Raw genomic sequence first — 16,727 nt, forward strand, 5'->3', positions numbered from 1 at the left:
TGGTATCAAAATAGTTTTATTTTTTTATCAAAAGAACACTGTGCATGTAAACTTGAACATATGCATCGTTTCCTGCAAGAAGGTGCTGCTGATCCAGTAGCAACCCCCCCTTAGTCAGAAGAGCACGCAAGGAGAAAGGAGCAAAACAAGTTCAAACGCATGTTCCCTCTGCTCTCATAGCCCTGACCAGGAGCCAAGGCCATGGCTACCATCTGCAGACAGGCAGTAACACACTCCTCACACCTGCTCAGGATGCTGGGACTAACAGCGCAGCAAGCAGATGAGAACAGGAGAGGTTCCTGCACACAGCACTGCTGCAGGACTTCTGGCCACAGAATGACATTTATCCAAGGCGGTAGTCACCATATGGGCAGTGGCAGGAGATGAGTTGACAATGCTGCCAAGGCTCACCACCTTATGCACCAGCTTCCCTTCTCCCCACGTGGGATCATTGTTATGACTTAGTATTGCTTCTCAGGATTCCTTGCTGCCTCTGCTCCTTGGCATCTCCAGGCTGGCATAACCCACCTGTAGCGTGATGTCAGCATGTGGCAGATCTGTAGGTGAGTCTGTAACACCATCGAATGCTTCTGATCTCAAAAAGCTTGTATTTAAAAGTCAACCCCAATGGCTGCTGCTGCTGCAAGGAGAGGCTGCCTTTCTGCTGTAAAGTCAGTGCTGCAAACCAGAAACAGCAAGAAGCTAGCAGGCCAGGGATGTGGCTCCACTGGCTCCTCACAGCCCTTCCCACAGGAAAAAGGGGATCCTGTCAATCCAGGAATACTTCCAGGAGATATTTCAATCACCACAGCTACAAAACATGCTGCCATCTGGGTACTGGGAGTCTGCAGACAGCTGAAGTAAAGAACGGGTCAAAACATCCCTGCTCTCTCCCAGAGATGAAGGAGAGGTAGTCAGGCAGGAGCTGAGAAAGTGTAAGGCACTGTATGTTACTGAATTTCCTCAAGGAGAGACACTGCAGACCTTCTAGTCAAACATGCCATGCAGGATACGGAAAAATAGGACTGATGTGCACACAGTGATTGGGAAATCATTAGCAGATGTGAAGTTCCAGCTGTTGATTCTGGATTGAATCAACATTGAAGCAAGTTCTTCCTCTTGCCATAAGGTAAGATGGTGCCAGGGACAGGGAAGCAGGAAGAACATCTGGGTATCCAAAGCACATGGAAGAGAGCGAGGCTCTGCAGCAGGTTAAGAGGCAGGCAGTGCGGCAGCAATGCAAGTTGGGACGTAGTTTTCTGGCTCAGGTCCTTGCCAGCATCTTCTCAGATTGTCACAGAACACAAAAAACAGACCCCAGAAAAAATGGGCAAAGCAGAATATGGAATAGAAGAGCAGATTATAGGAACAAATTCACCTTTGCTACATCACTGGGAAACATGATGTCTCCCTGGCTTTGCAGCTGAGGAATCAAACAGGATCTGTGGCAGAGCAGAAGAAACAACAGAAGTGGGACAGCAAGCACGTGACAGCACTGGGCTTGGGCAGGCTACATCAGGCACTGATTCTCTGCCTCACTGTGATACTTAACAGAATGTTTGAGGAGCAGGGTAACACAAAGACTCCTGCCCTCTGGCCCAACAATGTCTTGCATTTCTCTCTTGCATTTCTCGTTGCTCTTCCATCTCTTCTCACTTCACAGCAGGGCAAAGCAGTGGAAATTCAGCATTCTTTCCATGGTGAAAAGACCCAGAGGGATGCTGCAGTCTGAACAGATTTCACAGTGCTGGACTCCCTCTTCCCAAGCAGCTGAAGTTTTCCAATGCACTCTGAATTCTGGCTTACAGTGCAATGCAAGACCCAGTCATCCAGGCAAAGCACGCTGCAGCCTGCCATGGACACCCAGCACAGGGCTCTAGCTTGGAGGAGGGTGTTACAGAAACCTGTCTGAAAGTACTTTCTCTGAGTCATTATCTAGTTTCACTGCGTACAGAAATGGAAAAGATTATGGCTATGCAGATCCTATTTAAATAATCTATTCCACACCAAACTCCTTGCTGGATCTCTTTCAGAGGAGGATCAGAGGCTGACCAACACAGAATCCTTGAAGAGAATTATATCACGTTGACAGAAGCATGGAGTCCACAAAATGAAGCTGTATCAAGCAAGATGAAGGCAAACTCTTTCCTTGGTCTCAGCAAGGAGCAGTAGGAAATAGCGTGCAGCCATACAGCACTCAAAAGCCACATCTCCTACCTCAAGGATAATGTTTGCTAAATAACCGCACCTGCTGTGGAAGGCTTTCCTGGTGTCTGTCCTTTAATATTCCAGTATAAGTTTGTTAGTACAGGATATTCCCTCATTTGGAAGCACCAATTTTATAGGGAAGAAACAAGAGAGGCAGAGTGCTTGCAATTCATCACTAGAAGAAAAATCAACCCAACTGCCAACTACAGGCAGGATGCCCACGCACATGCTGCATCTGCCCCATCAAACATCGGGCAACATCCCCATTCACAACTGGGAGAGCTGCTGAGCTACAATGGGTTCTGTTCCACCTCTGTCAGCCAGTATTTCCCTTTGTTTTGAAGTGGCTGTCTGCAGGGCTCTCCTGGATTTCCTGAGGAGGAAGGTTGGTTTCTTGGGTAGTCCTCACTTCAGCTTGCTGAAAGGCACAAGAATCCAGAAACACACTGGGGATGCTGTCACCAAAATACAACTTGCTGTTCGCAGCTATTGCCTGGTATTTCATGAGTTCCAGATACTCTGGGGTAAGTTTCAGCTAGAAAAGAAGAAACGGGGACTTAAGAGACAAGTTTCTGCATTGCCAAGATTTCAACTCAGGTAGCCACTTCTTAGGAATTGAGATGTGGGCTGCTCAATTAAGTGCTTTCTCAGTGCTGTTCACATGCCTGCTTGTCTCCAGTGGAGTGGAAAAGATTAAGCAAGTCACCTTCTGACCAGCTTTGAAGTGCTCACCTTGTTGGAGTCAGCCAGCTTCTGAGCAGTGTAGTACTCCGCATCTGCTTTTGCCTTCTCTCTTGCTAGGAATGCAGCATCTAATACAGGAAAAGCAGCATCAGCAAGTGAAAGAGCACAACACAGTGAGCATGTAAGCCTGTCATGTGGGGACAAGCTGGCCTTGGTGTGCCTGTGACATAGCCTGGCTGGCCAGGGACCTGCACTTGAGGCCCCCTTGAGAGGTAATCTCGTGCTGCTGTGGCCTCTGTTATTTTTGTAGGGCGGTACTACCTGCGAGTCTGGTTCTGAGGTTTCTCTACCTGCCACCACTCTTAGCTGAAAGATAATCCCCACAGCACACTAGCTCCACAGTTACCTTCAATCTCAGAAATCCGCTTCTCTGTTTCTTTCTCCATAATCTTCTGTTGATAGTGAATTCTGGCCACCTGGGCAGTCTTCTCCGCCTCTGCAATCACAACAGGCTCAGCTCAGACATATGCTTTGCGAGGCCTGAGAATCAGCAATCTGACCCCAGCCCTCTGTCACAGACATAAAAGTGATTTGCTTCTGCTGCCTCCCTTTCTGCTCAGATCCTATAGTGCTGCACAGCTCTGTGCCAGCTTGTGCTCTAAGAAAGAAAACAGTCCTGGTGCTTCTAGAGCAGAACTAGTCAATATTCCTTTTAAGGTGTGATTCCTCTTACTCAAGGGCATTTAGCTTAAAGCCCAGTTTTGCTGGCAGAGATGTTAACTCTTGACCTTCTCTAAAGCAGCCCTGCTGTAGGACAAAGACACTGCTCTGCAGTTTTGGGAGGAAGACACAGCAGCACCAAAACTTCTGTTTTCTACATCTCCCACTGACTGCTGGCACAGTTTCATCAAGACATTGTCCTGTAATTGGTCTCCCATGAGATGTAGGAATGGAAACTGTCTCTTGCCCAAGTATGCTGACATACCAATGAGCGCTTTCTTCCGGTCTGTCTCTGCCTCCTTCTCTACTACCTTCTGCTTCTGGGCTGCAATGAGGAGCTTAGTCTTCTCAGCCTCCCTGCAGGACAAGAAGCAATCTCATGAAAACAGAGCTGGATAAACACTTCTGCAAACAAGGGCACAAGAGGACAGGGGGAAAAGATGCTGACCAGATGTTAGCAGCATTCCCCTGCAGCAGAGACAACTAGCCCTGTTTAAGCCAGTGGGTTGAAGGAAATGTACCTCATGTACAAGCGTGAGCAGAGTACACTTCTCACCATCTGAGCAAAAGGTAAGAGTTTTCTAACAGTATTATGCTCATGCTGAACCCTCAGAACCAATTTGTAAGTTTTAGGTGCTGCTACTCACATTAGCTCAAAATTCCTTCGGATGGCTTCAGGGATTTTAGGTTTTGTAACACGCACAGCCTATTAAAAAAAAAAAAAGTGTATTCATTTTAGATAAAACATTTTGATGAAATCTGTATAGCTAAGAAATGTCTAGTTTCATGAAGACATCTTCATATTAATCCAAGACCACACATAGCAGTTTCCAATCCTCTTGTGCCACACAGCTGAGCAACAGTCACTTTACATTTGTATTTCCTATCTCTTGAGTTTTTAAGAAAACAAAGTGATCAAGCGAGGGCTGCAGAAGACTTCTGAAGAAGTACATCAGCTTTGTTAGAAGCTTAGTTATTCAGCCCAAAGGTGGAATGGCTCCTTAAGCAACACCAGACAATGGATTCCAAAGTAATGCTCAAGAAAGAAGCTCACCAACCCAAATAAATGAAAGGGCAGGAGTAAGAACTACAAACAGAGACAAAGTTACAAGCCCAGGAATTACTTTTCTAGGAGTAAAGCCTGCAAAAGCTACCGGCAACAAGAAACTGCAGCAAAGACATAGGAGAGCAGCAGGGCATGTGTGACAGCCGGACACAACTGTTGCATGCAGCTGCTGATCACCGAGAGTGCTTTGCATGGCAATGCTGATCACCAGCCTGTGTGCATCACCTGGCTGATGACTAAATTTTGGGAGATGTGGATTAAGACAGTCCATGGCAGTAAATTGGCTGATGCCATGCCTGGAAAGAAGAGTCAGCCTGGCATCAGAGCAGGACACTTTGGAACAACTACTGCTCCTCTGAACAAGAAGAACAAGTGGACTTACGAGACATCAGATCAGAATCAGTCCTTCAATGAAAGGGTTTTCTAAGCTCCTGCCAGGAACAAAGCCTCTCTAAGTCCCTGGTGAGGTTCTACATGCAGAAAGCTCACCTCAAAGCAATTCCCAGTCACAGCAGGGTGCACAGATATATATATATTCTTTCCATCTCCATAATACCACCAAATCAAAGATCAGTCTCTAGAAGTGTGGGTTTTCAAACACGGGCGAAGATTACTCTGTAGGCTGATAAAACACTCTGATCTTCGAAAATTTCCTCTAGCTTAGACTTTATCTACTTGAAGGTAAAATCTGCTTGTATCTACTGCACAAAAGCATTACTCTGTATCATCAATATGGTTAATATTCAAATATTAAGGCACTGGTACAGGTTGGGACTAAGAGGCTAAGCAAGAGCTTTGCAAAAAAAAGGATCATGAAGGACTGGCTCTGGAGGCAAGCTGGTGTTATAAAGGCACTTCTACTCTGGCAATGAAGCCCAGCCCCTGACCCCAGGGCCGCTTCGGCAAAAGCTCAGGAGCAGGGTGAAGCCAACATGTGTTCCCACCTATCCTGGGTCTAATGAGGCTGTCTCAGAATATTGGGTGCAATGTGGGGAACAGAGCGTAAGAGCTACTAAGAAGCTGTAATTTTACCAGAGACGAGGGCACAGCTCTGATTTGAAATGAAGCAATATACACAGGAAGAGAAGATCACACCATTTCTTAAGGACTAGAGATGAACCACTTCTCTCACAAGTTATGGGGCATCTTCAAACTGCTGGTCCTGTGAACTAAGACAGGGCTGAAGCAGGCAGAATATCCTTCATCTTTTGACCAACTGCAAAGATCGGGCATGGCACACTGAGAAAGAACAGCTTATGTCACAGATCAGATTTAGCTCTGTCATTAGCATTTCCTAGCAAAGAGCAGTGAGCTTTTCTTCCATCCTGAGATCAGAAAGACCTTTTATGTTACAAAGATAATTCTGACCGATGATGCTCATCCGCTACAAACTTGTGTGCAATGTACAATGCAAATTAACCTGAGTATTGGGAAGAGCAAGGTTGACTCTTGTCAAAACAGAGCAGGCGACGGTAAAATAAGCCATGAAGAGGAATACAGTATTTACTGTAGCACTTCATGTGCTGTCAAAGGGAAGCTTTTCTCTCCCCACATGCATCCAGACATCTCTTTTCTTCTTCAATACTTGTAGAAACTGCATGGGCATGCTGGAGCTATACAGGGATGCCAAATGTAGTTAGAAGAAAAACATTTTCCCAGTCTTTATGGATTACACTCAATCCCTGCACATCTATGGCCTAAAAGGTCATTTCTCTACCCTGTACATCTCCCTCAACATAAAAACAGCATTTAGAAGTAGTAACTGTCACATGGGCAGTTTTCAGCTGACAAACCTCACTTTCAAGGCACAACTATTTCACCGTACGTGGAAAACAGAAGCAAGAAATCTCATTGATCCATTGGAAGGTGAATGAATTAGAGGTAAAAAAAGAAAAATCTTTCATCAAACAATAAACGTACCTGGATGGTAAGACCTGGTGCCATGACATTGAGATCTTTTTGCAGGGCCAACTTCAGATTCTCATCTATCTGATCTGTGGACGACAAGAGAGATCACATAACTTTTGTCACCATTTCTCCTATACAACGTGTGACAGCAATTCAGCTAGCATTGAAGAGACATCTCCATGGTGTAAGAAAAGAAGAATTTTTGAAGTCATTCTGTATATTGCTTTCCTTTTTATACCCCCTGGAAAATATTCCCAAGGATAGAGCCATAAGAAGCACATGACAGTGCCTCTGGAAAAGTTCAACTACTGACAAAGTCACGGCATCAGAGCCGAGGGCATATGGATCTCACTGTTCAGCAAGGAAACACATGCAGAAGCTTGTTCTTCCCTACCAGAGCCATGTCAATCTCATTGACTGCAGTGAGCTCTGCCTTAGCTCTTGAAAGACCTACAGAATCCAATACTTGCTACTGAAAAAACATATTTTGTTTCTCCCAAGCTCCAGGAAGGTCTTTCCACTGGAATACACTGTTATGAAGGGATTAAATTGCATGCATTACCAAGAAACACCTCTCTGACTATTTATATTTTGCAAGTCTGAGTACAGCATTCAAAGATTTATTGCTTCCAAACATTATAAGTTTGACAGCTTTTTACCTTTCAAAATAATAAATCTATTTTCTCCTGTTCTGACAATCAAGAAGGAACGAGATGATATTACACCTCTGGAGACACAGGTACGCACCCACTCCAAGGAGCAGAATGTCAAATTTGCTAACTCCTGAATGGGTGATACCCCCTAGTGAAGAAATTAAGGCAGTGCAATGAAGTGCAAGCATCTCCCTTCCAGCCCCTTGCTTCTAACAGTCAGAAAGAAACTTTTAAAGCAAAGAAATTAATTCAGCTACAGAACAAATTGAGAAGAACAAGAGCCATCACAGTGAAGGCAACAAGCACGACTCCATGCACAACAGCAGAGAACACACTCTGTATGTCCAGAATTCAGCCCTGAGCAGAAAAGAACTGGAATCAAATCTCTACATGAGAATTCTGAATCATTAGAGAGTAAAGTTCCAAGAGAAGCAGCACATAAATATCTAAGAAGCTGGTTTCTAGACTGCAACTTCAATATGCAAGCTGCTTGCTCACAGGAGACTGCTGTAACATGTTTCACAGAACAGGAAGACTACACAGACCTTGGTGGGTGCATACAGCTGTCACCCACTTACCAAACAGCTCGATGTAAACCTCCTGGAGAGTATGGGCACTGCAGAACTGATTCAACTCGTGATGAATTTTATTGAAGATCAAGGTCTTGTCATAGTCCGCAGTGTAATTTCTCACAATATCGTACACTGAGGAAATAAGAGAACTATTATAACAGCAATGCAGCCAGTGATCCTCTGCTGACATGAACTGCTTTCTGCAGCGCTTCTGCCTCAAAGTGAGGGCTTGTGACAATGGGAAAGCAGTGCAGCACTAGGACAAGGCACCAGAGGTAGGTGATCTCCATTCTTGGCACATTTCAGGACTTGGATGGACCTCTGTCCATCCCAGTTGCCCTGACAACTGTTAGCAACACGCCTGCTGTGAGCAGGAGATGTCAAAGGAGAAACCTGTAGAGAGAGACCCTCTCCACCAGTGCTGCTGCGTTACATTACTTCAAAGAGCTCAGTCACTATAGGAAGACATACTGCATGCTCCTTATTTACGATCTGCCTAACCAAACGGTTCAGGACTTACATGTACCATACAAAGTTAAAAAAAAAAAAAAAAAAAAAAAAAAGCATCATATCCACTTTACAACATGAACAATGATTACAACAGAAACAATGCATCAATAACACAAGGGTTTTACATTAAGCTGTGCTACTGGAGAAAAAAAAAAAAAAAGCCGTCTACGTCTTTGGTTTGGCAGCTGATGAAATAAGAATGTAAGATGTTCCTACATGGGCCTTACCTTTGTAACTTTTCCATTAGCTGAGCAGGCAAGCACCTGAGGGCTCTGCCATACGTACTGAGTTTCATAGGTCTGCCTCCCTTCAGCTCCAAGACAGAGGACTGCCTGAGCACTTGCCACAAGCAGCCTAACATGTCAAATCCTTCAGGGGAGAAGCAGTCCTAGAACCTGATTTCCTCTCAGCAAATCTGTGGTTCTTTCAAAGGCTTGCAGGCACAGGCATGAATCTAAGTACTGGGAACCATAAAGGCAACAAGCCACAGATAATGGAAGGTGTTGCAAACCAAGACACAGCTGCCCGAGGGTGAAGGCAGCCACAGAGCTGCTTGTTGAGACAGAACTGGATATACCTGCATATGGTGCCAATTTGTTCACAACTTCTATTCGGTCAATGTAGATCATAACACCACCACTGGAAACAAAAAAAGACGGTTAACGAATTAGTACCAAAATTGCTAATACTGGTCTGCATTTAAAGCCAAGTTGTCCTTTTTACTCTTTTAGTAAAGTTTCTGTTAGAAACTTGCAGTTAATTTTTACCCAGAACAATTCTAACCTTTTGAGCATTTTGCAATCAGATGTCAGTAAACCCCATTTCTGTACAGACTGGTTCTTCTCTGTATAAACCAAAAGCCTTTTCTAGCAAGCCTGTAAAGCAGCTTTCAGTTAACTTTGTTACCTCCTACTCAGCCAACAAAAGGGAAACACCTTCAGACAGGAACGCAACCACAATTATCAAAAGTTGGAGTCAGCAGAACGAAGGCGAGACAACAAGGCCAGCAGATAACACCCGCTGCAAGCAGCAGGGCAGCCTCTGTAATAGGAAAACTACAATCCAGCTGCTATCATGGAAACATGGTGGGATGACTCCCATAGATAGAATACCACTGCCTTTTTAGAAAGGATGGGCTAGGTAGGAAGGGTGGGGGAGTTGTCTGCCATGTTAAAAGAGTGGATGTTCTGTGAGGAGTTCCCTCTGAGAAATGGTGAGGAGCTAGTTGAGAGCTTGTGGGTTAGAGTGAGATGGGACTACTAATGAAGGACTAACTTGATCAAGGGGAGCCTGCTGATGATGCCTTCTTCCTTCAGCTGCAGAAGGCTGAATGCCCACAGGCACTCATCCTGATAGGAGATTTCAACCACCCAGATATCTGCTGGGAAAACCATGTGGTGAGCTACAAGAGATACAGGAGATTCCCAGAGTCCGTGAATGCTAACTTTCTGGTTCAACTACTGGATAGAGTGACCAGAGGTGAAGTGCTGCTGGATCTGGTGCTCACACAATGCATCATCAAAGGCATTAAGACTGAAGGCAGTCTAGGCCTGGTTGAGTTTGTGATTTCAAGAAGTGTGGGCCTGGCAAAGAGTGGGGTGGTCGGTGAGCCTCAGCTCTGTGCCTAGGAAGATAATGGAACAGATCTTCCTGGAAGGCATGTTAAGGCACATGAGGGATGAACCGGTGATCCAAGACAGCCAGTGTGGTTTTAACAAGGGAAGGTTGTGCCTGACCAACGTGGTGGATCTCTATGATGGAATGATGGCATCAGTGAACAGAGGGAAAGCGATCAACGTCACCTACCTGGACTTGTGCAAAGTCTTTCACACAGTCCCCCACCACAACCTTATCTCTAAATTGCAGAGATATGGTTTTGAAGGGTGGACTATTTGGTGGATAAGGAATTGGTTTGAAGGCCGCAGACAGAGGGTTGTGGTGAATGGCACTACGTCAAGGTGGAGGCCAGTCTTAGGACTGGTGCTCTTCAACGTTTTCATCAACGATGGGCTCAAGTGCACTCTCATCAAGTTTGCAGATGACACCAATCTGACTGATGTGGTTGACAAACTAGAAAGAAGGGATGCCATCCAGATGGACCCTGACAAACTAAAAAGGTGGGTCCATGTGAACCTAGTAAGGTTCAACATTGCAAAGACCAAGGTTTTGCACTTGGGTCAGAGTAATCTCAGATATGTATTCAGACTGGGAGAAGAATTCCTTGAGAGTAGCCCTGCAGAGAAGAACCTAGGGATCCTGGTGAATGAAAAACTGACCATGAGCCAGCAGGGTGCTCTTGCAGCTCAGAATGCCAATGGTACCCTGGGTCCCATCACAAGATGGGTGGCTAGCAGAAACAGGGAGGTGACTGTCACTCTCTACTCTGCCCTCATGAGGTCCCATCCAGAGTACTGAGGCCAGGTGTGGGTCCTTTAATACAGGAAATATGTGAAGCTGTTGGAAAGGGTCCGAGGAGAGCCACAAAGATGATCAGGGGGCTGGAGGACCTTCCCTATGAAGACAGGCTGAGTGAGCTGGACTTGTTCAGCCTGGAGAAAAGAAGGCTGTGGGGTGACCTCATTTCAGTCTTTCAGTATTTACAAAGGGATTATAAACAGGAGGGGAATCAACTTTTTACTTGGGTAGGTAGTGACAGGACAAAGAGGAATGGTTTTAAGCACAAGGAAGGAAGATTAGATTAGACATCAGGGGAAAGTTCTTCACAGAGTGAGTGATGAGGTGCTGAAACAGGCTGTCCAGAGAGGCTGTGGACAGTCTGTTCCTGGAGGCATTCAAGATCAGGTTGAATGGGGCTCTGGGCAACCTATCCAGTAACCAGACCTGGAAGTTAGTGGCCCTGCCCATGGCAGAGGGGTTGGAACTTGATGATCCTTAGCATCCCTTCCAACACAAGCCATTTGATGCTTCTATGAATGGCATGGAATGTACATTTTTCTCCACCTCACTCATTCTGTACTCTGTCCTTCTATGCTTGATAAAATGACTCTCTCATTCCAAGCAACTTCCAACAGCATTTTTCAGAATTTTCTGAATCTGCTTTCATCCCACTGCTTTGTTCCCATCACCTTATGATATGTCCAATAGTGCAGGGAAGCCCAGACATCATCCTGTACCATCTAGATATCCTGACAAGGAAGTAAAGCAGAGAGCAAGGTTTTCTTTCACCACAATCTCTTTCAAGAGCAATGCTACACATCTTAATACTGGGATCCTTTGTGTCTATCAATTTGATGGGAATACTAGAAGCAAAACTGTCCTGGACAGTTTTGGGGCAGTTATTTTGGCAAAGCACTGTGGGCTGAATTGAGTTGATAATCTAGCTACTTCATAGAATCACAGAATCATAGAATCACCCGGGTTGGAAGGGACCTCAAGGATCATGTAGTTCCAACCCTCCTGCCTAGCAGGGCCACCAAACATACACATTCAGATCAGGTTGCCCAGGACCCCGTCCAACCTGGCCTTGAACACGTCCAAGGACGGGGCATCCACAACCTCCCTGGGCAGCCCGTTCCAGGGCCTACCACTCTCCTTGTAAAGAACTTCCCCCTAACATCCAACCTAAATCTTCCCTCCTTCAACTTGGATCCATTTCCCCTAGTCCTGCTGTTGTCAGCCCTTTGAAGAGTTTACTCCCCTCCTGGGTGTAGGTTCCCTTCAGGTATTGATAGGCTGCAATGAGGTCACCCCGCAGCCTTCTCTTCTCCAGGCTGAACAAGCCCAACTCCCTCAGCCTGTCCTCATAGGGGAGGTGCTCCAGCCCCCTGATCATCTTAGTCGCCCTCCTCTGGACCCTTTCCAAAATCTCAGTGTCTTTCTTGTACTGAGGGCTCCACACCTGGACACAGTACTCCAGATGGGGCCTCACAAGAGCCGAGTAGAGAGGGACAATCACCTCCCTCTCCCTGCTGACCACCCCTCTCCTGATGGAGCCCAGGATCCCATTTGCCTTTCGAGCTGCCAGAGCGCACTGCTGGCTCATGTTCAGTCTCTCGTCCATCAGGACCCCCAGGTCCTTCTCGGCCGAGCTGCTCTCAAGGACCACTCCTCCCAGCCTGTACGGGTGCCTGGGGTTCTTCCGGCCCAAATGCAAAACCTTGCACTTGGCCGTGTTGAACCTCATTAGGTTCACCCGAGCCCAGCCCTCCAGCCTGTCGAGGTCCCTCTGAATGGCATCCCTTCCTTCCACCGTATCAACCGCACCACTCAGCTTGGTGTCATCAGCAAACTTGCTGAGGGTGCACTCAATTCCCTCATCGATGTCATTAATAAAGATGTTAAAGAGCACCGGTCCCAAGACAGACCCTTGGGGGACACCACTTGTTACTGGCCTCCACCTGGACATAGAGCCATTGACCACCACCCTCTGTCTGCGGCCTTTCAACCAATTGCTTATCCATCGGGTCGTCCACCCATCAAATCCACTTCCCTCCAATTTGGAGATGAGGATGTGGTGGGGGACCATGTCAAAGGCCTTGCTCAGGTCCAGGTAAATGACATCGGTCGCCTTCTCTTCGTCCACCAATGCCGTCACTCCATCATAGAAGGCCACAAGATTAGTTAGGCATGACCTTCCTTTGGTGAAGCCGTGTTGGCTGTCTTGGATCACATGCTCATTCTTTATGTGATCGAGCATGTTGTCCAGGAGGATCTGTTCCATGATCTTCCCAGGCACGGAGGTGAGACTCACCGGCCTGTAGTTCCCCGGGTCCTCCCTGCTCCCCTTCTTGTATATGGGAGTGACGTGACCTTTCCTCCAGTCATCCGGGACCTCACCTGACAGCCACAACTTCTCAAATATGATGGAGAGCGGCTCGGCAACCACCTCAGCCAGCTCCTTCAGGACCCTGGGATGCACGCCATCCGGCCCCATAGACTTGTATTCATTCAGTCTAAGGAGGTACTCTCGGACTTGCTCTGCCCTTACAGTGGGGAGGGATTTACCTCCTTGGTCCCCACATAGAGGTTTGGGGATGCAGGGCTCAGGGACGTGAAAAAGACTAGAATCCTGGCCACCAGTGAAGACCGAGGTGAAGAACTCGTTCAGCACCTCAGCTTTCTCTTCATCTGTTGAAGCCAGTTCTCCTTTTAAATTTACCAAAGCAGGTACGCCCGTTTTGGCCTGTCTCTTCTGGCCAATGTACCTGTAGAACGTTTTCTTATTGTTTTTCACGTCCCTTGCCAAGTTCAGTTCTGCCTGCGCCTTGGCTTCCCTGATCCCATGTCTGCAAGTCCGGACGACATCCCTATACTCTTCCCAGGTGACACAGCCTTGTTTCCAGAGCTTGTACACCCCTCTCTTCGCCCTCAGTTCTCTCAGCAGGTCCTTGCTGAGCCATGCCGGTTTCCTACTTTGCCTGCCCACTTTCTTATTCAGAGGAATGGAGACCTCTTGTGCTTCCAAGAGGGCATCTTTGAAGAGCAGCCAGCTCTCCTCAACATCCTTGTCTTTGAGGGCAGCGCGCCAGGGGATCTTGGCCAGCAATCCATTGAGTAGCTTGAAGTCTGCTTTTCTAAAGTTCACTTTGGTATTGACGCAGCTTAAATGCCAGCTGAGACAAAGCTCCTTCCATTTTGGCAGCTCACTACCACTCCAAACATCCCCACTTAAAAAAGCAGCCTTCTTGACAGATGCAATGCTGAACGACCCCCACTGCACAGCTCCCACAGGGAGATCTCCAGTGATTAAGACTCTCCACTGCAGTTTCCACAGCCTTTCTCACACTTGAATTTCTGACCTCTACCTTAGAATACATAGGACTGGAACATACCCTGAGGTCCTCACATCAGCACTGTTTTACTAGTTTTACTGACAGAATGAAAACATACAGGGGATGCTAGAAGAGACAGACATACACCAGCAGGCATTTCAGCAGCACTTTTTAGAAAGACTCATACGCTTCAGCATTTGGGCTAATGCCTGGCCAGGAGAAAACAAGGGAAGAACTGAAATATGTTGCCATAGAAGAGACCGTAATAAATTAAAAAAAAAAAAAAAAAAAAAAAAAAAAAAGCAGCAGCAAACCTTCAAAGCTCATTGCTAGACCACAAAGACAACCACACCAGGCTAGGTAACAAGACTGTGTCAAAACTCTTACACTTAGTCTGTTTAGAGACACAGTGACTAACCTAACACATCCATTTGTGATCTGTGCAGTACATTTTTCCACATGACCAGTTGCAGGGATCTGTCCCAGAGCAGCAGTCCTCTAGTGCTGTGTTGGTGCTTCTGCCAGGGATCTTCAGTAGGAGCCCAAGACCCACACTTTGCAAGTAAACATCTAATACTCGGGCAATATCAACACTTCGCATCCTGGCTATTTACCTTTCCTTAACATGGTAAATCCTGTGCAAAATTTAATATGAGTCTTCCCAATTATTTTGTAAGAAAAAAGCTACTTTCCTAGTTTTCGTGTGAAATATCAATACAGAGTCATTTGAATCTGCTTATTGTATTACACAATAGCCAGTGAAGAATCTCTTAAGTCAGCTCTTCAGAATACCTTGCTCTTCTACAACTAGTTTCATGAGGTCTCGTTGATCATCAGTTTTCAGAGATCAGCAGACTTGCCACGAGGAAAGCGCTGAACTTTCCAAGGAACTGAGCATACATTATCTTGCCAAAGAAGGTCAGAAACCTCAAACACTAGAGGTAATCACTGAACTGATTTTCATTTTGGCTTAATGAAATAGTACCTGCTGTAATGAAATAGTTTTAGTCTTCGAGCTGACAGCTGTTTTATGAAAAACATGTAACTGGTGCCAAAGCATTTTAAAATCTGTATTTAATGTATCAATTTGACACTGTCACATATGAGTGGGACATGCAGGGTAGAAATTAGGGATGGGACACCCACACAGCCATTTTAAACTTCCTAATGTATGAGAATACAGAGAATCGGAACAAAGCAGAAGAGAAAGATCAGTCTTTTCAGTCTGATGGTTCAGTACACAATCACAGTACTTCAAGCATTCAGGACCTACTCTTGTAATAGACTTTGAACCTGGACAGTGAAATTTCAGATTGGAATCAATTCATTACTTACAAAATATTGTTTTACTCATTTTTTCCTAATATTTTATTAGAGAAATCTGAATTCAAAGTTTTGACGTGGAGCAGCTTCAGACTTTGATTCCAAACGCTATACATTTAAAGGCATTAAAGAAAACACAGAAAACTGTTCTAGAAGTAACATCTCTGAATACCAGCATTACTTATAAACACTCCTGAAAAGGGCTTTAAATCTAGACTAAAGCCTGCTAGGTAACACAAGATTTTTAAGTTAATATTTAAGCTCAATCAATGCTCATGATTTGCTATAGGAGTAATTCTAAGCACTCATTTTAACAAGGACCAAAACAGATCAAAATTAACTCTGCTTTATTAATGTGGTCGCCGGTGTTCAACTTTGAATTTCAAAAGAGTTGCTATGTGTCACTGTTCAAGTCATGCTGATAGTGTTCTGTTGTATTCCTAAACAGAAGCATTGCAAGTACCTTGCAGTGAAAACACAAAAATGATCACTTCTTGCTGATCCTGATGGTACAAATTCAGTGATCCCTTTACTTTGTGAAAGAATCAACACAACAAGATCTGCAACACAACCCAGCTTTCTCTCCTTCTGTTATCACTTTGCTTGCTTCAACAATCTAAAAATCAACTTAATTATGAAGCAGGCAAGTGCCACCCCTGGTAGGTTGCTGCTTTATTCTGACAGATCCTCTGTCTTTCTCTCTCTGTCTCTGTCTCTCTCTAAATCAGGTGAAATGCTGATTCCAGAAAATGCTGTAGTAATTCCAGGAAACTTATTTCTTGAGCTGTTGTTTAAACAAGTCATCTCCCACCAGGAGCAACGACTTCTGTTCACCATTTACTTTTGCCCACTGCTGTAATCAGCACTCATATTCACCAGAAGCTTCCGGCTAGAAATACGCAAAGCAGAAGGCAGACTAAAGAAGACTTAGTAGGTGCTGAGAGTAATGCAAGGAAGAAAACAAGGAAAGTTGGGAGGTCATCAGCATAAATGCAAACATCAATTCCAGCAAGTGCACTTGGTCCTATACCTCCTGCTTGATTTCCAAGTGAAATGAATGCATTTATGCTTGGATCTAATTTTATGCTTTTACTTTTCAGCCTCTGCATCACAGCACTACGAACAACTAATGCAAACTACGCAAGAGAATACATCTACTACGTCTACTCTACACCAGAAGAAATACAATGAAAAAAACATACCTTGTTCCACAAGGCACATTTTTCACTTCATCAGTCTGCAGAGTGGTCTGAAATAAAAAGATAACCAATGCTCAGAAATGCACACCATTCTCCAAGCAGACCGTGCTGCTTTCAATCCATCATAACCATAACAGAGGCACGAAGAACCA

The 16,727-nt window shown here is 45.4% G+C and overlaps 1 protein-coding gene across 1 annotated transcript in view; it reads right to left on the bottom strand.

The window, feature by feature from the left end:
- ERLIN1 (ER lipid raft associated 1) overlaps window positions 1-16,727 on the bottom strand; it is a 19,004-nt gene continuing 2,277 nt past the window's right edge. The window contains exons 4-12 of the mRNA XM_052677891.1: window positions 16,579-16,625; window positions 8,899-8,960; window positions 7,818-7,943; window positions 6,599-6,672; window positions 4,260-4,318; window positions 3,878-3,969; window positions 3,299-3,388; window positions 2,941-3,020; window positions 1-2,743 (exon numbers count right to left, since the gene is read on the bottom strand). Coding sequence (XP_052533851.1) covers window positions 2,525-2,743; window positions 2,941-3,020; window positions 3,299-3,388; window positions 3,878-3,969; window positions 4,260-4,318; window positions 6,599-6,672; window positions 7,818-7,943; window positions 8,899-8,960; window positions 16,579-16,625 — 849 coding nt within the window. The 3' untranslated portion in view covers window positions 1-2,524. The remainder of the gene's footprint in view (window positions 2,744-2,940; window positions 3,021-3,298; window positions 3,389-3,877; window positions 3,970-4,259; window positions 4,319-6,598; window positions 6,673-7,817; window positions 7,944-8,898; window positions 8,961-16,578; window positions 16,626-16,727) is intronic.

The sequence above is a fragment of the Tympanuchus pallidicinctus genome, unplaced genomic scaffold (assembly GCF_026119805.1).
Source record: "Tympanuchus pallidicinctus isolate F22 unplaced genomic scaffold, pur_lepc_1.0 scaffold16, whole genome shotgun sequence".
NCBI lineage: Eukaryota > Metazoa > Chordata > Aves > Galliformes > Phasianidae > Tympanuchus > Tympanuchus pallidicinctus.